This window comes from Perognathus longimembris, chromosome 28, assembly GCF_023159225.1.
Source record: "Perognathus longimembris pacificus isolate PPM17 chromosome 28, ASM2315922v1, whole genome shotgun sequence".
NCBI classification, from domain to species: Eukaryota; Metazoa; Chordata; class Mammalia; order Rodentia; family Heteromyidae; genus Perognathus; species Perognathus longimembris.
Window position 1 is genome coordinate 56,572,773 of NC_063188.1, and position 24,285 is coordinate 56,597,057.

At 40.5% G+C, this 24,285-nt stretch overlaps 1 protein-coding gene across 7 annotated transcripts in view; it reads left to right on the top strand.

The window, feature by feature from the left end:
- Window positions 1-24,285, top strand: part of Atrx (ATRX chromatin remodeler) — a 163,518-nt gene that overhangs the window by 38,648 nt on the left and 100,585 nt on the right. For 4 of the 7 annotated variants that reach the window (XM_048336717.1, XM_048336718.1, XM_048336719.1 and 1 more), the window contains 5 exons: window positions 8,223-8,335; window positions 15,366-15,421; window positions 18,702-18,754; window positions 20,197-20,321; window positions 23,007-23,120. In XM_048336717.1, coding sequence (XP_048192674.1) covers window positions 8,223-8,335; window positions 15,366-15,421; window positions 18,702-18,754; window positions 20,197-20,321; window positions 23,007-23,120 — 461 coding nt within the window. The remainder of the gene's footprint in view (window positions 1-8,222; window positions 8,336-15,365; window positions 15,422-18,701; window positions 18,755-20,196; window positions 20,322-23,006; window positions 23,121-24,285) is intronic. The other 3 variants (XM_048336720.1, XM_048336721.1, XM_048336723.1) reach the window with 2 other exon arrangements.

Here is a 24,285-nt window from a genome sequence, read left to right on the forward strand (position 1 = left end):
TCTCAGTCTCCTGAGTGGCTAGGATTAATAGGTACATGCCACAGGTACTCAATGTAACTCTTTTTAATCAGCCCACTAAGATGTTTTCTATGTATTTTATAAAGATTCAATAAGAAAAGTAAAATATTTTCTAATCAGGTACATCAAGATGCCTGTTCCAGAACCTAAAGGATCCCATTATGCGTTAAAGGAATCTTTACATTGTCCTATCTGCCACAGTCTCAAAGAAGTTACAGTCACTTGAGATGACAATTTTTTTTGCCAGTCTTGGGGCTTGAACTCAGGGCCTGAGCACTGTCCCTAGCTTCTTTTTGCTCAAGGCTAGCACTGTGCACTTGAGCCACAGGACCATTTCTGGCCATTTCTGTTTATTTGTTGCTGAGGAATTGAACCCAGGACTTAATGTATATGAGGCAAGCACTCTACCACTATGCCACATTCTCAGCCCTTGCTTTCTAATGTTGAAGCAGTTTGTATGTGCTCTGTGGTCATATGCAGTTCTTCTTTGAAATTGCACAGTCCATAATTTTGACTTTTTTTTTTTGTTAGTAGTGGGGCTTGAACTCAGGGTCTGGGCGCTGTCCCTGAGCCCATTTGCTCAAGGCCAGTGCTCTACTACTTGAGCCACAGTGCCACTTCTGTTTTTTTTTTTTTTGGCCAGTCCTGGGCCTTGGACTCAGGGTCTGAGCACTGTCCCTGGTTTCTTCCCGCTCAAGGCTAGCACTCTGCCACTTGAGCCACAGCGCCGCTTCTGGCCGTTTTCTGTATATGTGGTGCTGGGGAATCGAACCTAGGGCCTCGTGTATCCGAGGCAGGCACTCTTCCCCAGCCCTGTTTTTTTGATGGTTAATTGGAGATAAGAGTCTCACAGACTTTTCCTGCCCAGGCTGGCTTTGAACTGTGATCCTTAGATCTCAGCCTCCTGAGTAGTTAGGATTACAGGGGTGAGCCACCAGTGCCTGGCACTTCCAGCTTTTTGTGTGGTACTGAAGAATTGAACCCAGGGCTTAATGCATGCTAGGCAAGCACTCTACCCTAAGCCACATTCACAGCCCCAGTACCCTCAACTCTTAAAAGTGACTTTTCAAAAACAAACGATCTTACAGACTGCTTGTCTTATATGGGCTGCTTATACAAGTTGATTTTGTGTGTGTTTATGTTTGTGTGCTAGTCCTGGGGCTTGAATTCAGAGCCTGGGCACTGTCCCTGTGCTTTTTCACTCAAAGTTGGTGCTTGACCATTTGGGGCACGCTCTACTTCTGGCTTTTTGGTGGTTAATTGGAGAGAAGAGTTTCTTGGGTAAGTCACACAATGGCTCAAAGTAGTAGAATGCTAGCATGATCAAAGGAGCTCAGGAACAGCACCTAGGCCCTGAGTTCAAATTCCACTACAGACAAAAAAATAAAAGACTTTCTTGGACCTTCCTGCCCAAGGATAGTGGCTTCCCAGATCCTCAGTTCTTGGCCTCTTGAGTAGCTAGGATTACCAGTGTTAGCCACCAGCACCTAGCTTTCAAGGTTTTTTTTTTAGGTAATAGCTTTTCAGGTGTTTGGTGTCCATCATAACAGTGAAGGTAATGTTCTTATTGAAATTTAATTCTTCAATATTTTCTCTACCCTGGTATAACATTTTATTGTTATTATCATGTTTGTCCAACTTTCCACTGATACAAGTCTTATTCCTTCCCTCTGTCCTCTCCCCCCATACTGGGGATTGAACTCAAGGCTTGCATGCTTAGTTAGCACAGCACTTGAGCCACACCATAGCCCTTTTAAGTATTAATTTTTCAGTTAGGATATCCTGCTAACTGTCCTGGTTGGCTTCATACTGAGAGCCTCTGATCATTACTGCTCCAATAGCTGGGATTACAAGTGTGTGTTAAAATGTCTGGTTATGGTCTATTTTTTAAAAAAGTATATTGCAGATAATCATTATATTACAATTGAAGTTTAGTTTTTAAAAAAAATTCTATGCTGGGAATTGGACCCAGGGCCTCCTGCATGCCAGACAAGCACTCTGCCCTTGAGGTACACTCTCAACCAAATTTTATTTGCGTTAAAGCCTTTGTTTTGTTTTTTTTTTTTTGGCTATTAGTTGATTATTTTTTTTTTTTTTGGCAGTTCTGGCTTGAACTTAGGGCCTGAGCACTATCCCTGGGTTCATTTTGCTGAAAGCTAACACTCTACTATTGAGGCACAGCATCACTTCTGGCATTTTCTGTGTATGTAGTGCTGAGGAAGCGAACCCAGGTCTTCATGCATGCTAGGCACACACTCTACCTCTAAGCTACATTCCCAGCCCCAGACTATTATTTTTTAGAGGGATGTACTAGAGTTTGAACTCTCTCTCTCTCTCTCTCTCTCTCTCTCTCTCTCTCTCTCTTTGCCAGTCCTGGGGCTTGACCTCAGGGCCTGAGCACGGTCCCTGGCTTCTTTTTGCTCAAGGCTAGCACTCTGCCACTTGAGCCACAGCGCCACTTCTGGCTGTTTTCTATATATGTGGTGCTGGGGAATCGAACTCAGTGCTTCATGTATACGAGGCAAGCTCTCTTGCCACTAGGCCATATTCCCAGCCCTGTTTCAGACTCTTTACAAGCTCTTCTCCTGGGGAGGTGGGGCTGGCGCCACAGCTCTGCTCTGTGTCATCCTCTGGGAGAGGAAGACAACTCTTACCATTTCTGGATATTTCTTCCCACCCCTTGCTTTCAGTAATCTGTGCTCTGGTTCCAGAGAGAGAGAGAGAGAGAGAGAGAGTGGTGGGGGAGGGAAGGGCTTGCTTGAAAGCCACACTTCCTCCCCTTTTTCTATTAGTCGGGGTGGGCTGTTATCCTCCAAATCCTCTAGTTTGTCACCATATGAACTTTAGGTCACCTTTCAATGTCTTGCAGGAAGTCACTGTTAGGGTTGGTGGTTGTACAGGTCAGCTTGTTCAGACCGAGTTGCTGTTGGCAGGGGCAGTGCTGCAGGGATTCTGGGAGAACTTAGAAGAGTGCCACAAGCCAGAACCACTGGTTTGGTACCCGCTAATGAACTGGGATAAATAGAAGACTCCTGACTAGAGGAAGGAGATGTGGACTTGGTTGATTTTGTTAGGTTTCCATGTGTTGGGCCTTGAGAGGAGTTGGCATGGGATTTGCGGACTAGGGTTTTTCTTTTCATCATGGGACTTGAACTTGAGGCCTGGATGCTGTCTTCAGCTCATTTTTGCTCAAGGCTAGTGCTCTAGCCTTAAACTGTAATCCTCTTCATCTCAGCCTCCTGAATAGGATTTTACAGGTATGAACCAATGGCATGTGGTCTAGACACTTGATCAGACCTAGAAATCCATCCTGAACTTCAGTGTATCCAAGAAGTGTTGTCATGTGGCTACAACTTCAGTTTAGGTTAGTAGGAAGCTATTTTTCTTTTCTTTTTTTTTTTTTTGGCCAGTCCAGGGGCTTGAACTCAGCCTGAGCACTGTCCCTGAGCTTTTTTTGCTCAAGGCTAGCGCTCTACCACTTGAGCCACAGCACCACATCTGGCCTTTTCTGTTTGTGTGACACTGAGAAATCGAACCCAAGTCTTCATGCATGCTAGGAAAGCACTCTACCACTTACCCGTATTCTCAGCCTGGAAGCTATTTTCCTAGGTAACAGTTTTACCAAATAGGAAATTCTTTTATTCATGGTATGTACTTTTTTTAAAAAATAGCTTTATCTCAAGCTTCACTGTTATTAGGCAGATACTCTACCTTTTGAACCATGCCTCCAGACATTTTGACACCTCCCCCCTGTAGTTTCCCACAATTTTTGCCTGAGGTTAGATGTGTGGTCCTCTATTTATGTCTCCCAAATAGCTGGAATTACAAGTATGAACTATCATGCTCACCTTCTCTGTCAAGATGTGGAAATCTTGCTTATTTTAGGTCTAGGTTGGCTTTAAACTGCAGTCTTTCCCATCTTTGCCTTGAGAGTACCTGGGATTACAGATAGGCATCTAATGTCTTAAAAACCCAAACTAATAAACCAATCAATAAATTGGCAAAGGAGCTAAAGAGACTTTTTAGAAGAAGAACGGCAAATAAACACACAAGGAAATGCTCAATAACCCTGGCCATAAAGGAAATGCAAATCAAAACTTTTTTTTTCTTTGCCAATCCTGGGGCTTGGACTCAGGGCCTGAGCACTGTCTCTGAGCTTCTTTTTGCTCAAGGCTAGCACTCTACCTCTTGAGCCACAGCCCCACTTCTGGCTTTTTCTGTTTATGTAGTGTTAAGGAATGGAACCCAGGGCTTCATGTATGCTAGGGAAGCACTCTACCATTAACCCACATTCCCAGCCCCTGCTTTTTTTTTTTTTTTTTTAATAGGGGAAAAAGTAGGGCATAGGAATGGAGGAATGAAGGGTCAACAGAGGCAGTGATAGTATTCAACACACAGTATCTAAAAAGTGAACTATGCAACTTGTGAGGTGGGAAGAGAAGTGGACACTGGAGAAAAGTGAATGAAGGGATGTTATTGTTCGAGAAGAATTATACTTATTACTTATGAAATTGTAACCCCTCTGGACAACTCCTCAATAACAATATATATTAAAAACTACATACATGTAAAATACCAGCCAGTGCATGGGGAAGCTGTTTTAAAAGTTACAAAACAGAGTCTAAAGAGAGTTTTATTAAACAGAGAAACCTGTGTTTAAGGCTTATTAACTAGTGCATTTGTAGTAAATCAGTATTGCAAGTTAATAGCCAATACATTTTCACCAAATACTTCAAGTATAAAACATGATAGTCTTTTCAAAAAGAGACACCAGAACCTGGTAGGTGCATACACATATTAAACATGTATTTGCATATATGTCAAACATGCATATACATTAAACATGCACAGACACATATGAGACTGGTATCTCACTAAAATATAACAAATTATAACTATAACCATTTCACACATTTATAACCATTATAACCACAATAACAGGAAGAACTAGTGCTTTTACACACCATTACAACATGTTAATCACAACAATTTAAGTATACCAAAGGAACTATGACTATTGGCTAGGAGCCTGTGATTAACATCTGTAATTAGCTATTCAGGAGGCTGAGATCTGAAGAATGTGGTTTGAAGCCAGCCTGTGCAGGAAAGGCCTTGAGACTCTATCTCAAGGAAGTGGAGGTATGGCTCAAATGGTAGAGTAGTAGCCTTGAGCAGAAATAGCTCAGAGACAGCACCCAGGACAGGAGTTCAAGTCCCAGGGACAGCACAAAAAAAGTCATGATGAATGTTTGCCCAAAGTATCATGGTGTACATTATAATTGGCCATTGGATTTAGAAATAGTCCTAGATTTTAACCAAGATTTATACCTTAATTTTGTGTCTTTTTTACTGAGATTTCGATGCAGGTGATTTTTGGTGTGTTGATTCATTCTCATGTCTTGAGGCAGATTGCTGGGCCTTGGGATGTTTTTTTGGAGGCGTCTCAACTTTTCTGTGGGATGCGCCCATGCAGTCTGATTCTGCTTGCTTTTCTGTCTTCTGATCAGCCTTTGGCTGGTCTCTTGAACTGGATTTAGCTCTTGAAAAAGCCTCATTTCCATGTTGGCTTCTGTTCCCTGGGCTTCTCCACCGTCTAGCATTTCCAGGAGAGTGAGATTTTCTGTAGGAATGAACAGAGTTGCTCGTTGGGCTGCTCTCGAAAGTTCTCGAATGCCCGTGTCCGTCTTTGATGTCTGGGGAATCTATACATTTTGGCATTCACTTCTTTCATGGTCTTCCAAGCCCCCCAGGAAAACTGTACATTGATTTGGTGTCCACAAATCCATTTTTGATCCAAGTTTTGTAATGCTTCTCTCGCGTCTTCAGCGTTCTTAAACTGAATGTAAGCAAACCCCGGAGGTCACCTGGTGTAGAAATTGAATGAAACGTACATGTCCGTCAAGGGGCCGAAACGCCCGAATTCGCGGTTTAAATCTTCCCAGGTAATATTTCTCACCATGTTTCTGACAAAGAGAGTGGCTTTTGGGGGGCTCTGGGGGCGAGTTATGGTAGGGGAGTTCCACTCAACCATGCTTCTTCGGCGATTCCCCAGACAAAGTGCAGAGTCACAGCTCGGGCTCCCAGAGGCTGCTCCCTTCAGCCACTGCAGTCAGGGCCTGTGGGGTCAAAGGCCATGGGAGTCAGAGGGTCCTTCAGCTCATCTTCTCACGAGATTTCATTGCCCTCCCTTTCCCGCTCCCCTACCACTTGAAATTTAGCTAAAAAATCACTTTGCCCAATGGGTGTGGGTTATTCAACTCTCTTCTCGCGAGACTTCACTGGGTGTGTGTGTGTGTGTGTGTGTGTGTGAGTGTGTGTGTGTGTACTTGCCAGCCATTTTATAATTTAAGACGTCGCGTGGCACTAGGAGTTGGGTTGTTCTGCCCCTCCTCTTGCGAGACCTTATGTCCTCCCCCTTCATTAACTTATATCCATTTTATGGAGTTTAATTTTCAAAGAAAATACTGACCACTTTTTCAACGTTTTTTATGGCGTCAAGGTGTGTGCCGCGTTATGCTTAATGTGGGTGGGTGCGTAGTTTGTGATAGCACTTTGCTATGCTGGCCAGTTGCCAAACTTGTGACCTACCCCGTCTTTGTTCTGGGGTTTGTAGTTACCGACATGGATTAGGATACGGGGAATGTGTTTTATGTTTAATCGATTAATTGACAATTCATCAATTGGGCCATCAATATTATTATTGATTTATACAGTATGTTTTGTATAGTAGGTATGAAATACATTTAAATTAAAAAAAACGATAAGCTGTTATCAGTAGAGAGGTTGGGGAGTGGGCAGGGAAAGAGAAAGCAGTAGAGAACATTATTCTGACTAATACGTGCATGTCTAGCCCGGTGTCGGTAGCTTATGTTTGTAATCCTAGCTACTCAAGAGGCTGAGATCTGAGGATCACAGTTCGAAGAAAACCGGAAGTGGTGCTGTGGCTAAAGTGGTAGAGCACTAGAGCAAAAAGAAGCTTAGGGAGGGTGCTCAGATACTGAGTTCAAGCCCCACAACTGACTACCGCCCCCCACCCCCATATATACATAAATACGTTCATATGCGTGTCTGAGACACCATGCTGAAAATCCTTACAATTACTATACAATTAAAAAGAAAAAAAGACGGTGCTGGTGGCTCATACCTGCAATCCTAGGTACTCTGGAGGCTGAGAGCTGAGCATCATGGTTCAAAGCCAGCCTAGGGAGGAAACCATGAGACCTCAACTAAAACTGCCAAAAAAGCCACGAAGTGGCATTGTAGTTCAAGTGGTAGAGGCTAGGAGCAAAAGAAGCTCAGGGACAGCGCCCAGGCCTTGCATTCTTTGGTGTCTCAGATGACACCCCCCCCCCAAAAAAAAAACAGACAAGAAAGGAAATAAAATAGGTTTGTTGGGGCAAGTGAGTACCTGGGAGAGGAAGTTGGGCTAATTAAGGTAAGTGAATGAAGATAAATTCGGTGGGATTAATTTACATGTATGAAGAAAGAATAATGAAACTTGTTGAAATTGTTTTAAGAAGTGAGGAAGATAAGAAAGAATATAGGCGTGAGATTGATTGGGATTATTACTGTAAGTGTGGAAATGTGACTGAACCATTCCTGTACCACTAATGTATACTAAACAAAAGTGAGCTTTATCTACATACCTACTTCTTGCACAAGGTAACAGTGGAGTTTTGACTTTTTTACATTCTGTGGTTGACATTATTCATAACCCATCCTTTCATTTATTTCCCCTTTTCCTTGTTTCCTTCCTTCCCCTTCTTTCCTTAGCTTTGAATCAGTTGGGTCATTTGCAGATTGACAGGCAATTTTTCTACCACCATGTGTAGTTTTTAGCATTTTCTCTTTGCGAGAGAACAGTTTGTATATACACACACATACATACGTACGTACATACATACATACATACATATATATATTTTTTGCCAGTTCTGTCGCTTTAACTTAGGGCCTGGGACTATCCCTGAGTTTATTTTGCTCAAGGCTAGCTCTCTACCACTTGAGCCACAGAACTACTTCTAGCATTTTTATGTATATGTGGTGCTGAAGAATTGGACCCAGGGCTTCATGCTTGCTAGGCAAGCACTCTACCACTAAGCCACATTCCCAGCCTCTCCAAATATTTTATACTATGGATTATGTTTAGCTTATTTGAGGTTTAAACCTAGTTAATGAACCTCTTTACCTTTTTGTTTCCATAGTGAAAGCAAGTTGAATACATTGGTGCAGAAGCTTCATGACTTCCTAGCACACTCCTCAGAGGAATCAGAAGACACAAATTCTCCTCCTCGACTTTTGATGAATCAAACTATAGGTAAATTCAAACATCAGCTGCATCTTCTAGTCTTTTATGAAGGTTCTTTTTTCTGATAAAGCAGTTATTAAAGTCTTTCAATTTGTGGGTAATGTGAACATTACACATGATAGAAGTTTCTATTGTGTATGTTTGTTGGTATCTGGCATAAGAGATTTGCGTTTCAGTAAGGAAAAGTGTGAGTTTTTTCTTCCCCCTTATATAACTGTTGTATACTAATAAAATAAAATGGGAAAAACCCTTAGTTTGATTGGTAGGAGTTTCGAGAAGAAAGCATTTAGTATGGTTTTATGTGTAATAGGAATGGCTGATAAGATGATGAACGTCGATTGTGATAAATACACAGCATTAGAAGAGGTATTTTAACAGCTTAGTGGTTTGGACTTTGTCCTTGTAAATTACTCTGTGTGTGTGTGTGTGTGTGTATGCATGTGTGTATGTGTGTATGCTAGTGCTGGGGTTTGAACTAAGGGTTTTTTTTGCCACTCTTCCTTGTTTTGTTTTTGTTTCAAGGATGATGCTCTAGCACTTGAGCCACAACCCAGCGCACACACATCTTCACTTAGAACTTTTTGCTGGTTAATTGGAGATAGGACCCTTGCATTTGTCTACCTGGACTGGCTTCAAATTGAGATCCTCAGATCTCAGCCTCCCAAGTAGCTACTAGCATTATAAGCATTTGCCACCAGCACTCAGGTAAATCTGTGTGGGCTGGTCTGGGGCTTGAACTTAGTGCTCTACTACTTGAGCCACAATTCCACTTTTGGCTTTTTGGTGGATAATTGTTTATTTATTTTTATTTTATTTTTATTTTTTGCCAGTCCAGGGCTTGGACTCAGGGCCTGAGCACTGTCTCTGGCTTCTTTTTGCTAGCACTCTGCCACTTGAGCCAAAGCTCCACTTGAAGCTTTTTTAAAAAAATATATGTGGTGCTGAGGAATCGAACCCAGGGCTTCATGAATACAAGGCAAGGACTCTTGCCTCTAGGCCATATTCCCAGCCCCTTTGGTGGATAATTGGAGATAAGAGTCTCATGGACTTTCCTTCCCCAGTTTGCTTTGAACTGTGATCTGCAGATCTTAGCCTTCCTGAGGATGACAGGTGTGAGCCACTGGCCCCTGGTTGTAAATTTTTTTTTTATTGGCTTGAACTCAGCCTGGGCACTGCCCTGAGCTTTTTCACTCAAGGCCAGCACTCTACCACTTTGAGCCACAGTGCCACTTCCAGCTTTCTGGTGGTTAATTGGAGATAAAGAGTCTCACAAGGACTTTCCTGCTTGGGCTGGCTTCGAACCGCGATCCTTAGATCTTAGCCTCCTAAGTAGCTAGGATTACAGGTGTGAGCCGCTGACTCCTGTCTGTAAATCATTTTTAATTATGAATGGTATTGAGAACTTTCACAGTTCTTAATTTTGGATAATTGTCCCTTGAGATATAATTTCTCTGGGTTTGACATCTTTTATCACTTTTTATATGTCTATGCCTATCCTGGGGCTTGAACTCGGGGCCTGGGTGCTTTCTCTGGGCTTTTCTGCTCAAGACTATATTGCTCTACCACTGGAGCCACAGCTCTACTTCTGGCTTTTTTGGTAGGTAATTGGAGATAGGAATCCCATAAACTTTCCTGCCCAGGAGGCTATCCTTAGAGCCTCCTGAGTAACTGGGATTACAGGTGTGAGCCACTGACACCTGGCTCCTATCATTTTTATTCCCACTTTCTTTCTCCTTTTCATTTCCCGCTTCCATTCTACCATGTAGGCTCCCTTTACTTTCTTGACCTTAGTTTTTTTTTTTCTTTTTTTGCTTGTTTTTGTTTTGTTTTCTCCTAGTTTCCACAAATGAGAGAGAACAAGTGATATTTTTCTTGTGGTACTGGCTTATTTCATTTAAACATCTGTTGTTCCATTTTTCAGCAAATGAAATAATTTCGTTGTTCTTAATGATTGAGCAAAAGCTCCAATGTCTGTATATGACACATTTTCTTTAACCAAATGGTTAAAGCACCTTGGCTGAATCATATTGTGGGTATTATGAACAGTATAGTCATGAATGGCTACACTGGTATTTCTATAATTACTTGAATCTGATTGTTTGATGTCTTTTATCACTTTTTATATGTCTATGCCTATCCTGGGGCTTGAACTCAGGGCCTGGGCTTGTCCTTGAGCTTCTTTTGCCCAAAACTACCTGTCTGTCACTCAATCCACAGCTCCACTTCTGGTTTCTTGGGAGTTTATTGGAGATAAAAGTCTCACAGACTTTTCTGATTGAACCTGCTTCCTGAATAGTTATGATTACAGGTGTGAACTATGTGAATCCTGCTGGTTTGAGGAATTTAAAAAATATTGTTATCATAAAGGGAATGTATCAAGGTTTACAATTATATAAATCAATGAAGAGTACATTTCTTTTTGTATAATGTCACTCCTTCCCTTATTCTCTCTGTTTTTCCTTGTTGTCCCCACCCACAAATTGTATGGTGCATTTTCAATATAATGTCTAGTGAGTACCACTGCTGCATTTCTTCACCCTTTTTCCCTCCATTTCTGTGTTGAGGAATTTTTAATTGCTCCCCATATTTCTTTGATGAGTATTTCACCGATGCTTTAAGAGGGAATTAAATCAGTCTACATGAATTTGTATATTGTTTATAGTTTCTCTTATTAATTTCTAGATTTATTTTAGTTTTTGCACATTGGTTAAGATTTACTTTATTTTTTCTAAAATATCTGTTTTGAAGAAAGGTCTGTGGCCTGGTGAGATGAATGTGTATTTGCATGAGTTGATTGGAATATTCTATATATGTCTATATTATGTCCATTTGATCTGTATTTTTGTTTAATTTTGAAGTTTTCATGTTGTTTTTTTGTCTAAATGACCTATGTATTTGTGTCAGTGGAGGTACTGAATTCATCTACTATTACAGTGTTGAAGTCTGTCTTTTAGTGCCCTATAGTACTTGCTTTATGAAATTGGGCATGTTAGTATTTGGTATGTGTATACTTATAGTTGTTAGATAAATTGTTCCCTTTATCATTATAAAGTGACTTTGTCTCTTGACTAATTTTGGTTTGCTATATCTGATATGACTATAGCTCGTACTTCTTTCTTTGGGGTTCCACTTCTTGGAAAATTTCTTTTCATTATTTCACTTTAAGCCTGTGTCTGTATTTGTCAGTGAAGTATGTTTCCTGCACACACTGATGTTTGCTTTTTTGGTTCAGTCTGACAGTTTGTTTGTTTTTACTGGAGAATTCAGACACGATTTGAAACTACTTCTGAAAGATATAAGCTAATTGCTGTCATTTTGTGGTCTTTGATTCTTTTTTTTTTTTTTTTTGGCCAGTCCTGGGCCTTGGACTCAGGGCCTGAGCACTGTCCCTGGCTTCTTCCCGCTCAAGGCTAGCACTCTGCCACTTGAGCCACAGCGCCGCTTCTGGCCGTTTTCTGTATATGTGGTGCTGGGGAATCGAACCTAGGGCCTCGTGTATCCGAGGCAGGCACTCTTTGCCACTAGGCTATCTCCCCAGCCCTGGTCTTTGATTCTTAATTCTCATTTGCTTATCTCTTCTAGTTTGATTTATCCTTTCCCATATCCTGTTTGTTATGCTTATTTTCCTCTTTTGTGTATAGGATTCCTTTGAAGTATCATCCGAAGTGCTGACTTAATGACCATGAATTCCTTTCCAGTTTTTTGTTTTTGTTCTTTTCTGCCAATCCTGGGCTTCAACTCAGGCCCTGGACAGTGTTGCTGACCATTGCTGCTTAAGGCTGTCATTCTACCACTTAGGTCACAGGTCTGGCCATTTAGTAGTTAATTGAAGATAAGAGTGCCCAGGCAGTTTTCAAACTGTGATCCTCAGATCCCAGTCTCCTGAGTAGACAGGCATGAGCTACTTGTGGCAGGTTTTAACATTACTCCTTCAATTTTGAAGGATGGCTTTGCTGAATATATTAGTCTGTGTTGGAAGTTATTTTCTCTCATGGCCTCCTTCTCAAGGAGTTTGCTATTATTCTGACGGGCTTGCCTTTATATGCCTCGATATAAATTTTTGGTTGGAGGTTTCAGTTACCTGTATTCTTTAAGTTGAAGTCCCTTTAATACTTAGCAGCAGCCTGGGTTGAGATGCAGTTTCTTGAGATGAGTGGCAGGGTTGAGATGCAGTTTCTTCCCACTGGAATACCAGTATAGCTCAGAGTCCAGCTTTAATCCATTTGCTTAGGTCACTGGACCCAATCCCTTATACCTTTCAGAGAAAAGAAAACAAGTAGAAGTCTTTTTTTGTTGTTCCTACTTTTCAGGTTTGTCTGTATGTGGCTGAGGGCAGGCCACTCAAGTCAGTTGTCAGCTTTAGGGCTTTTCACTTTAGAAACTTCCTTTGATGTATGGGAGACTGCAGCTCACTCCTGAGTAAGCTTGCATCCTGTGGTTCAGGCATGTTCCCACTTGTTCCCTGTTATAAGGCAGATTGTAACTCCATTGGCCACCTGTGAGTGACCTGGCATGCTCTGTAAGTGTTGTAACCTCATTGGCCACCTGCGTGTGGCAAGCTTGACCATGTGGTATTTGCCTTTATAACGGGACCCCCAGCGTGGTCCCAGCTTCTGAATCTGGGCTGCGGCCTTGGCCAGCCAGCCTGCTTTTTACAGTTGCGGTCCCAGCTCCCGAGTCTGGGCCATGACCCTGGCCGGACAGTATACTTTTTACTTCCCCAAAGAGTCCATCTTTTTACTTGAGTCTGTCTCTGAGTGGTGGACTCTTGGAGGGATGGGGGATCCCCCCACCCTCGGACCCCATTACATTCCCAAGTGCCCCCTGTTTGTACCCCAGGGGCATCAAGGGTCCAGTACTAGTGTGTGTGGGGGGGTGTTCTCTGAATGAGTCAGTGGAGAGAAGCCAAGATAGTGCTTGTATTGTTGAAGGAGAACCTGGCAGGCTTGTTTCAACACTATCTGACTCTGCTAGGCAGTTAGCCATTCTATGGGAGGGAGGAGGCTGGGGAAATCCAGTGATCCTAGAGACCCAGGCTCAGAGCTCTCAGTTCCACTTGGAAGCAAAGCACACACAGCAGGAATTCAGCTTCATTAGCCAGAGAATCTGTGAGTCATGGGCTTGGAGCTCTGACTCTCAGTGGCCCTCAGACAGGGGGGCTTGTAGCCCTTGCCACAGAGCGTAGGGCCACTGAGCATTGGGCCTTACACTGCTTAAACTTACCTGCATACCCACATCAGATCCCCTTCCTTGGTCCCTCTGCCTGACTACATCCCATGTAGAACTCCCACGCAGACACTTGGCAGCATGTACCCAGGCCCTGTGGTCCTGTTTTCAAGTCTCTCAAGTATCTTAGCCTCAAACAAAAGGGACATGTCTCAATGTTATCACCTGGCCTTCTGAGATACCAGGAGTGACAAAATGCCTATATTTCTAATGCTAGCTTTCCAAGCAGGCAGGATCACTGTTAAGCTAATTTACATCCAGTTTTGTGTGTGTGTGTGTGTGTGTGTGTGTGTGTGTGTGTGTGTGTGTGTTACTGGGTTGGAAAGCAGGACTTTGTGCTGGTACTCTACTGCTTGATTCATGTCCTCAGCCTTTCTAGCCTTAGTTTTTTGGGTATTTTTTTCTGCCAATCCTGGGGCTTGAACTCAGGGCCTGAACACTGTCCCTGGCTTCTTTTGCTCAAGGCTATTACTCTACCACTTGAGCCACAGCGCCACTTCTGGCTTTTTCTGTTTATGTGGTGCTGAGGAATGGAACCCAAGGCTTCATGTATATGAAGCAAGCACTTTCCCACTAGGCCATATTCCCATCCCTAGCTTTAGTTATTTTTTAGATAATACCTTGCATTTTGGCCTCTGACAAAATTTATCTTACCTAAGGCCTCTCATGCTGAGACCCAGCCATAGGCCACCATACCCAGCTTATTGATTGAGATGTATGGGGTCTCTAGCAGTCCTCTTCATCTCTGCCTCCCAATAGTTAGGATTACCATCTCCCCACAATCCCACGGGATTTAAGGCTTGGGGCCTTTATCCTGTGGCTAGGGCTACCAGCATGTTGCCACCAGGTTTGCCCGTTTTACCTTACAGTTATAGCTTCTGCTTTCTCCTCTCCCCAGTAACTGGGATTGGAGTGTTTTACATTGTTTCCTATTTTTCTCTGTGATGCTTTCTTTGTCCCTGTTGTTTTGCCTGTCCATTTACCCCTTTCTTGATTCCTTTCTAGTTTTAAATGTAGTCTGTCCATCGTTATCCTGACCTTTTCATTCATAGTCATATAAAGTTTCTCATCTACTATCTTTCCCTGCCCTCTGAGAATAATCAATTATCTTTTAAAGATAATTCAGTAAAACACCTAGGCCTTTTCTCTCTTTTTTCTTCCAGTCCTGGGGCTTGAACTCAGGGACTGGGCACTGTCCCTTAGCTTCTTTGGCTCAAGACCAGTACTCTTCAGCCACAGTGTCACTTTTGGCTTTTTCTGTGTGGTACTGAGGAACCAAACCCAGGGCTTCCTGCATGCTAGGCAAGCACTCTACCACTAAGCACATTCCCAGCCTCCTGTCTCTTCCTCCCTCCCTCCCTCCCTCCCTCCCTCCCTCCCTCCCCCTCTGTCATTTGTCATGGGGTTTGAGTCTTTTTGTGTGCAAGGCTATTGTTTTACCACTTGAGCCACAGTGCCACTGTTGGCCTTTTCTGAGTAGCTTATTGGAGAACAGTCTCTCGGACTTTCCTGCCTAGGCTGGCTTTGAACTGAGATCCTCAGATTTCAGCCTCCTTAGTAGCTAGGATTATAGGTGTTGCCACTGTTGCTTGGTTCTGGCTTTTTTTTTTTTAAAGCAGGATCTTGATATTTTAGCCTTGGTTGTCTAGAAATTTACTATGTAGCCTTAACTGCCCTCTAGAAGTCGTGATCTTGCCTCAGCCTTTCAAGTGCGGGGATTATAGGAATGTACTACCATGTCTTGCTTGGTTTTGGGGTTTGATAATACATTGAAAAGATAAACAATGATTTTTATTGCTTTTCTTTTTTTTAGATAAAGTTCGTGTTTCTGGAAATAATTCTGATATGATGGAAAATAGTAAGGAAGAGGTAAGTATAATTTGGAGTATTTTTGTTTTGTTTTGTTTTTGTTGCCAGTCCTGGGGCATGAACTCCGGGCCTGAGCACTGTCCCTGGCTTCTTTTTGCTCAAGGCTAGCACTTCACCACTTGAGCCACAGCGCCACTTCTGGCTTTTTTCTATATATGTGGTGCTGAGGAATCGAACCCAGGGCTTCATGTATACAAGGTGAGCACTTTACCACTAGGCCATATTCCCAGCCCAATTTGGAGTATTTTAAAGGGCTTTATTTTCTTTTTTTGTTATTTTTGAGATTTTGTTTTATTTTTAAAATTTACTTTATAGTTATTATAGAGGTGATGTACAGAGGGGTAACATTTACACGAGTCAGGTAATGAGTACATTTCCTTTCCTATGGTGTCATCTGTTCCCTCATTCTCTCCCAGTAAAGGGATTTATTAATTGCTAATAATCAACTAGAATGTATGCTATTGTCTTGCTTCTTATTAATATGTGCCTATATTTAAGGCTACTAATATACGCAGTTGTTGTTATGATAATTCCCCATGTGAGTTCTCCAGTTTGAGAAAGTGTTCATTGTTTTTTGATGTGTTTCACTTCAGTGGCTTTCCTTAAGTCAGAAAGTCGAAGGCATGCTTAAAGGTAGGGATTTAATTGTCATTATATTTTATTAGTGGTGTTGGAGTTAGACATTATGGGCATAGTTCCCCAGTTTTGAGATTTCTTAAAACTTGGTATTCAGAGTTTTCTAAGTATTATTATAGCTATAGCAATCTTCACAGAGTCATTTACCTCATATGTAGAATTACACTGGTTTGGAAATTTTTTTTCTGTCTTGTAGAGAGAAAAACCTTACCACTTGAAAAGTTTTAGAAGTAGATGAGGCTTCTCAATATTGTGACTATACTTAATGGCATTGAATTGTATGTATAAAACAGTTGAGGGCTAGTTATGTGGCTTAGCAGTGGAGTGCTTGCCTAGCATGCATGAAACACTGGGTTTGATTAAAACTTAGCACCACATAAACAGAAAAAGCCAGAAGTGGCACTGTGGCTCAAGAGGTAGAGCGCTAGCCTTGAGCAAAAAGAAGCCAGGGACAGTGCTCAGGCCCTGAGTCCCAAGTCCCAGGACTGGCAAAGACAACAACAAAAAACCCAGTTGAAATGGTATGTTTTACGTATATTTACAAGAAAATAATGAAAAAGGCTATTTGTTGACAGATTAAAAAAATTAATACCAATTAATTTTTATACTAGTCAAACAAAAAGTGATTGAGTTGCAAAACAAGTCATTGAAGTTCCTCTGTGCCATGTTAAATACAGAGGAAATCGGCCAATTTTCAGGTTCTTTCCAGTGCACTCCTCTGCTGTTGGGTGATTATTTCTTCCCCTGTGGTATGTATTTGTTGAATGGGGACAGTCTCTCCCTACCTATTGCCTTAGTAAGCAACAACAACAATTAAGGAAGTACTAGAAGCCAGAGGCTAGTGCCTCACCCTGTAATCTTAACTACTTAGGAGGCCAAGATCTGAGAATTGTGGTTCGAAGCTAGCCTGGGCAGGAAAGTCAGTGAGAATCTTATTTCCAGTAAACTAATCAGAAAAAGCCAGAAGACGCACTGTAGATCAAGTGTGAGAGCACTAATCTTGAGCACAAAGAGACTCAGGGATAGCCTCCGGCCTTGAGTTTAAGTTCCAAGACTGGCAAAAAAAAAAAAAAAAAAAAGGAAAAAAAATATGCTAGAAAACAGGGAAAGAACAAAGGAAGGGGTGACATTGTCAAAAAAGAAGCGTGCTCTTTACCAACCTCTCTTTATATCACATTTATAATAATAATAATAATAAAAATGGAAACAACAACTACCACAAAAAAGGGCTAGAATATTGAATAAGGCTATGGGTTCAGTCTGTAGTACCTACCCATCAACACACACACACACACACACACACATACACACACACACAAAGCACAAATTTGGGGCTGGGGGTATAGCTTATTGGTAGAACAGGCTGGAGGCTCTGGAATCGATCTGAGCCACCCTTAGAAATTTAATCTTCAGGCAAGAAAACCTGACAGTAAATGAGAATTAGGTTTTTTTTTTTTGTGGGGCAGTGTGGTAGGGGCACTCCTGAGGATTGAACCCAACGGCTTTGATTATGTATGTGCTTTACCAATGAGCTGGATCTCCAGACCCTGAGAATTTGTTTTTCAAATTCCTTTTAGAGGAATACTTAAGCCTCTGTCAGAAAGAATGACATTGCCCCATTTGTAAGGAAATGGAAGGACTTGGAAAAAATTATACTAAGTGAAGTGAGCCAGACCCAAAGAAACATGGACTCTATGGTCTCCCTTATTGGGAATAATTAGTACAGGTTTAGGCAAGTCATAGCAGAGCATCACAAGAGCCCAATAGCTATACCCTTATGATCACATAAGATGATGCTAAGTGAAATGAACTCCATGTTATGGAAACGATTGTTATATCACAGTTGTAACTACTTTCAACGTCCCATCTGTATCTGTAGCTTCTATTATTGATGATGTTCTTGTATCACCTTCCTGTGGTTGTACCTACACTATCTCTGTAATCTTATCTGAGTATATTGGAAACAATGTATACTGGTATTAGAAGTAGGAATTTGAAAGGGAATACCAAAATTGAGAGACACAGGGTAAAAACAAAAGACAAACAACAACAAAAGCAATACTTGCAAAACTGTTTGGTGTAAGTGAACTGAACACCTCAGGGGGGGGGGGAAAGGGAAAGGGGGAGGAGGGAGGGGGGTATGAGGGACAAGGTAACAAAGAGTACAAGAAATGTATCCAATGCCTAACGTATGAAACTGTAACCTCTCTGTACATCAGTTTGATAATAAAAATTTGAAAAAAAGACATAAATATTAGTATCTTGTTATGCTACTATATAAAAGATGTCAGCTGGGTGCTGGTAGCTCTTACTTGTAATCCTAGCCACTCAGGAGATCTGAGGATTGCAGTTTAAAGCCATCTCTGGCAGGAAAGTCCATGAGACTCTTCTCTAATTAGCTACCAATAAAGCTGAAAATGGAGTTGTGGTTCAAGTGGTAGAGCACTAATCTTGAGCATAAAAGCTAGGGACAGCACCCAGACCACTGAGTTTAAGTCCCTGGTATGGTATGCGTGCGCGCACATGTACGCACACACACACACACACACACACACACGAGATCTTAGTATGGGGAAATGGTTAACTCTGTAGGAATGTTGCTGTGAGAGTTTTACTCACCTTTATCTTTTTTTGTCACGTTTAGGGAACTGGCTCTTCAGAAAAATTCAGATCTTTAGGATCATCACGATCAAAAAGGTTGGTTGATATTGAAGGGAAAGTTATTTTCTTTTTTGCTTGTTTAGATTCCAGTTTCTTAATATATACTTTCTACACTTACATCAAGCACCGTTGTGCTTACTAAAGTATTTAATACAAATCCACATTTAAAAATGTAAAACTATTGCATCTATTATTTGATTTTGATAGTGATTCTTTCCAACTTGGAATTATAGAGGAATATTTTTAGAGAAGGATTAATTATGTGTCAGTGGCACTTATAATACATAGTTCCTTTTTGTGTGTGTATGTATGTGTGTGTGTATGTGCATGTGCATGTGCATGTGCATGTGCAACTCTGTATATATGTTGGTCCTGGGGGCTTGAACTCAGAGTCTGGGAATTGTTTCTGAGCTTTTTTGCTCAAGGCAAGAGCTCTGCCACTTGAACCACAGCTCCAGTTTCAGTTGTCTGGTGCTTAACTGGAAATAAGAATCTTGGGGACTTTTCCTGCCGGATTTGGCTTTGAACTGTGATCCTCAGATCTCAGTCCTGAGTAGCTAGGATTATAGGCGTGAGCCTCCAGCACCCAGCCTATAGTTCCTTTCTTTAGTCAGAATGTGTACTTTGAAAAAGGAGAAAAGGTGAGTTTGTTGACTGGCTTACCAGAGGATTTGGGTTTCTGTAGCATTAGTGAAGCTGTTCTGATGGGTATGAGTCATCAGAGTTGCTATGGGAGAGGAAGGGGTATGTATCAAAGAGTGGGAAAATGTTTTCTTCTGAATTTTTCAAAAAAAATCATGCATGAGAACTGGAATTTATGCCCCATGTACTGAATTTTTGGTATCTCTAAGTAGTTGGAATGACTTTTAATACATTCAGTTTGCTTGTTACTGATTTATTGTGTAAGATAATAGTTTTTTTTTTCTGGTACTGGGGTTTGGACTTAGTGCCTTTGTGCTCACTAGAGTGCCTCACCACCACTTGGGCCCTAAAGTAGGAATTCTTAAAGAGAATACTTTTAGAGGTCCCCTTAGGAGCTTTTTTTTTAAAAAAATTAAGAATTCATGGGGTTGGGAATATGACCTAGCGGCAAGAATGCTTGCCTTCTATACATGAATTCCTAGGTTCAGTTCCTCAGCACCACATATTTAGAAAAGGCCAGAAGTGGTGCTGTGGCTCAAGTGGCAGAGTGCTAGCCTTGAGCAAAAAGAAGCCAAGGACAGCAGCGCTCAGGCCCTGAGTCCAAGCCCCAGGACTGGCAAAAAAAAAAAAAAAAAAAAAAAGATTCACCTGCCCTGATCCTACCTTTGGCCTACTAAGTTAGTCTTCAGTGATGAGATGCAGAGATACAGGCTTCTCTCCTTCATTCTCATGCACACTTGTGATTGAGAGCTTCTGTTACTCATTTGTGTTTTTAGGAGCATTTGTTCTGACTGCCAGAAATGCCAGTAATTCTATGGACTTAATTTTTTTCATAGGAAACCTTCAATTGTAACAAAATATGTAGAATCAGATGATGAAAAACCTTTGGATGAAAGTATAAATGAAGAAGTTTCTAATGAAAATTCAGAAAATGATATTACTATGCAAAGCTTGCCAAAAGGTAATCTGTGATAATTTTCATATGATGTTGAAGTGTGTAAAATATTACAAAATTACTTGGGTACTGTGAGGTATATATGTAAAGGAGCAAAGTTGGCATTGTAGTTACAGCAGTCTGGAAATAGATTAGTATGACGATAATACATAAATAACAAAATGAATTACTTTTTTCTTTCCAGTGAACTTGAAAATTAAAGCTCATTTCCAAATTACATTTGAATGTGGAAGCAAGTTTAAAAGGTTTTAATTGCTTGCCATATGTAAAAATATAACGAGTATTCTTGGAATCGTAAAAAAAAAAATTATAGTATGGTTTAGTTTTGCGGAATTGTTAGCATTATTTCTGCAGTGTTGAGGGTCCTCCCCAGGGCCTGCACATGTTAGGCAAGCATTCTGCTCCTAAGCTATTCCCCTAGACCTTGTTTTCTTTTCACCTCACTCTTACCTTAAATTGTTTAATACAAAACTACCTATTTAAGGTAGATTGGGGTGTGTTTATTGAAGTTTACATATATTTTAAAAATCTTGTCAGACACGTCTAACATTTTTCTAATGGTAAAACTTCCTTAATGAGATTAGGGGAGAGACCAAATGAAAATCTTGGATTCTTCATAGCTGAAGTTTGAGAGCATTGTGCCTAGAAGATGACAGAGTGACAAAGGACTTGCTAATCTCACGGTGTTTCAAGGACTCAAAAGTTTAGACTTTCATCTTTCTTATATACTATGTTCTGGTCTCTCAGCAGGGTTTCCGAATGCATTCACAGTCATCTCTTTCACAGCATTATTAACCTTATTCCCTGCGTATATTTATGTTGTGTGATACATTTTTTAAAATTCTGGAAGTTTAATGAATACAGTGGGTAGGAAGGATTGGACTTTGGTTAACTAGGGCAAATTAGAAGTTATAAAATCTATTGAGAAAATGAAATGAGTAATGAAATGCAGAACAAGAATGATGGAAACGAGAGAGAGAGAGAAAGAGAGAGAGAGAGAGAGAAAGAAAGAGGGAGAGTGAGAGAGAGAGAAGAGAGAAGAATGGAGGAAGCCTACCATTTTCTTGTTTTATTGAACCATCTCTATCAATTTTGTGGAATCATTTTGATGAATGATGGGACAAACAACTAACCTGGGAGTCTGAATCCTGAAGACAATGAGTGATTCACTTTGTTTTTTTTTCCAGTCTTAATAGGTATCACTGAGAGTGCTTATTGTAGTAACTTGAAATGCAAACCCTTCTTTTCCTGCTACTGTAAATGGAGATGAGTATATGATATTACTAACCTGATATTATTAACCTCATGTTAAAACAAAAATCGACCTGTTGTATAAGGCTAAATCTGGGCGGTCATTTTAAATTTTATTGAGTATATGTTGGTACAATAAAGTCTTTAGAGAGTTAACTTCTTTAATCTTCAAAACAATGTGGTAAAGTAGTTATTGCTTCTACTGTTTGAGATGAAGACTTAAAATTTTGAGTTGAAGATTTTTTTTCTGCTTTAAATTGAGGAGCTAAGATTTCAGGTGAGACCTCCCTTAATCCAAAATTAGTGGCTGTCCTTTGTAATTGTGCTGCTTTGTTCCCATGTAGAGAAGGAGCTCCAGGTAGGAAAGCTCAGTTATTTCTTTGTTAATTGAAATCATGAGTTCTCTTTTCAAATGTTGGCACTTCTCAGGATGATATACATAATTGCTGTAAAGGACATGTTTGAGAGGATAAGGATTATTTAAATTCAGCACATACTGGAAGCTGTTAATCTTCTTTTCTTTCCACTCCTTTGTTACCCTTTTCATGAAGACTCAGAAATTCATTTAGTAACTAGATACTCTAGCTTGACAAAATATACTTGTCCAGTTACTTAGGCCCATGGTTCAAAAGGAGCCCTGACAAAACTACCTTTTTAATAGTTGTCAGTAATGGCCCATTATAAAGCCCATGAAGGCAGGCAGATGTTGAGGCCTTGAAGCCTTTTTACTGAGCCATTTTCTTTGCTCCTTACTTGTTCTCAGTTCACAGATTTTATAATTAAGAAAAGACATTCTTTCTGAAATACTTCAGTAGGCATCCACAAGTGATCTTGTTCTAGAATTCATTTTATAATTTTATTTATTATGTCAGCTCAAGTATTTTAGAGTTATCTTACAAGACTTGAAGGTTTGGCATACTCTAGCAGATTCTGTAGAATAGGGGAAGCAGCAATAGAATGAGTGTCATAGTTCCCCTACCCCCAAAACAATAGAAAACTACTAAAAAAAATCCGCCCCACATTTTCTGATTGGATTTTAAGAAGAGAGTGTTTTTTTTTTCTTTATGCCAAACTCTTGTTTTATAAACTCTTTGTGAAACTTAGTGTGACTGCTTGTACTACTAACAGCTTTTGTGATAGGTATTATGCAAATTCAAAACTAGGCTGAGGCTTATCATTTGATTGGCATGTCTGTTACATTCAGTTTGTAAGACCTCACCTTCCTATTTCTAAGACCTAGAATCCAACAAGTTAATTATAGACATCTGGCCCCTTTGCAACTATCCTGTTTTATTTATTCTTGAAGTCCTTTCACAAGTATTTAAAGCTTGAAAGAAAACAGAATATGTACCAGCAATGTTGGCTTTATCTGAACTGAAGTCTTGTACTTCACTTGCACATTTAGTATGTGTAATGGTTTTTTGAATGAAATCATTCTAGGTACAGTGATTGTACAACCAGAGCCAGTGCTGAATGAAGACAAAGATGATTTTAAAGGGCCTGAATTTAGAAGCAGAAGTAAAATGAAAACTGAAAATCTCAAAAAACGCGGAGGTAAATACAAATGAGAATGAAACATGAATTTCAATTGCTGTCTATGACCATATTAGAAAATCTGATGTGCTTACTAAAAATACCTCCACTTTTCTGCCCATTGTTTTTATTAAAAGCACTATTTAAAACGAACTTCTGTTTCTCTTTGAGCTCTGAAGTGGAAAAGGTTAAACACCATTTTTCAAAACACCTTTGCCTTCAGTGGCTGTTTAGCTATCTCAAGAAGCTTAGCATTTCCTTCTTTCACAGGTTAGTTCTGTAAGATCTAGAGTATCACATGTTCCCCTTACCTGAGAAGAACTGCATATGGGGCAAAGTTTTGCCTGTGGCTTCCAGATAACTCCATACATATTCAGAATATTGTGAAATAGAGCCTTAGATAATATACATTGGGTGTTACCTGAGAATGTTTATTAAGAAACGACAAATCCCATTACTCTTCTCCCTTACTAGTTGTATTTCTGGGCATGAGGTCAAGACATATGCCCAAGTTTCAAGTTTCAGATCCATGGATGCAGTACACAGAAGAGTAGGAAAGAGAAGGGAGCTTGATTTAATAATGTCCTGCCATCTATCTTGTCTGGATCCACCATCACTGTGTACACAGCCATCACTAGAAAGGCAGCTGCAGGAGCACTCCTTTAGAAATCTGAGGAGACTAGAAGTCCCACACATTAGCATATGCTCTTAAAATAGTGCCTATGTATAGTAACTGGCTGATTAACAGAGCTAGAATAATCTGTCATTGTAAAAGGATGAGTCTTAAAAAAAAAGGAAATACAAATACAATGATAACATATCTATTTGATATTGATCATCTTGTATAATTGTGGAATCACACCGAAGTTCACAATTGTGAAATTCTGAGTACATGGTATCACACTGCCACAATTATGTCAGTGAAACTGGGAAAATATATCTGTACTTTTGAAATACTGGTTTTGGTGTTCAGGTTGACTTGTTAGGTTTCAGGTTAAAAAAAAAAAAAAGTCAAGGAAATGTTATTTAGTCTTTTGTCCACAAGAGGGAGTTCAACCCCCTTTGAACATAAAGTCAATTAAAAGAGAAATGAGATTCTAGTTCATCGAAGGAAGGCTGTCATTTCAGCAACACCAAAGGCAAGATAAAATTTAAGAGAATCAGCAAGTAGAAGGTGATGAATTTA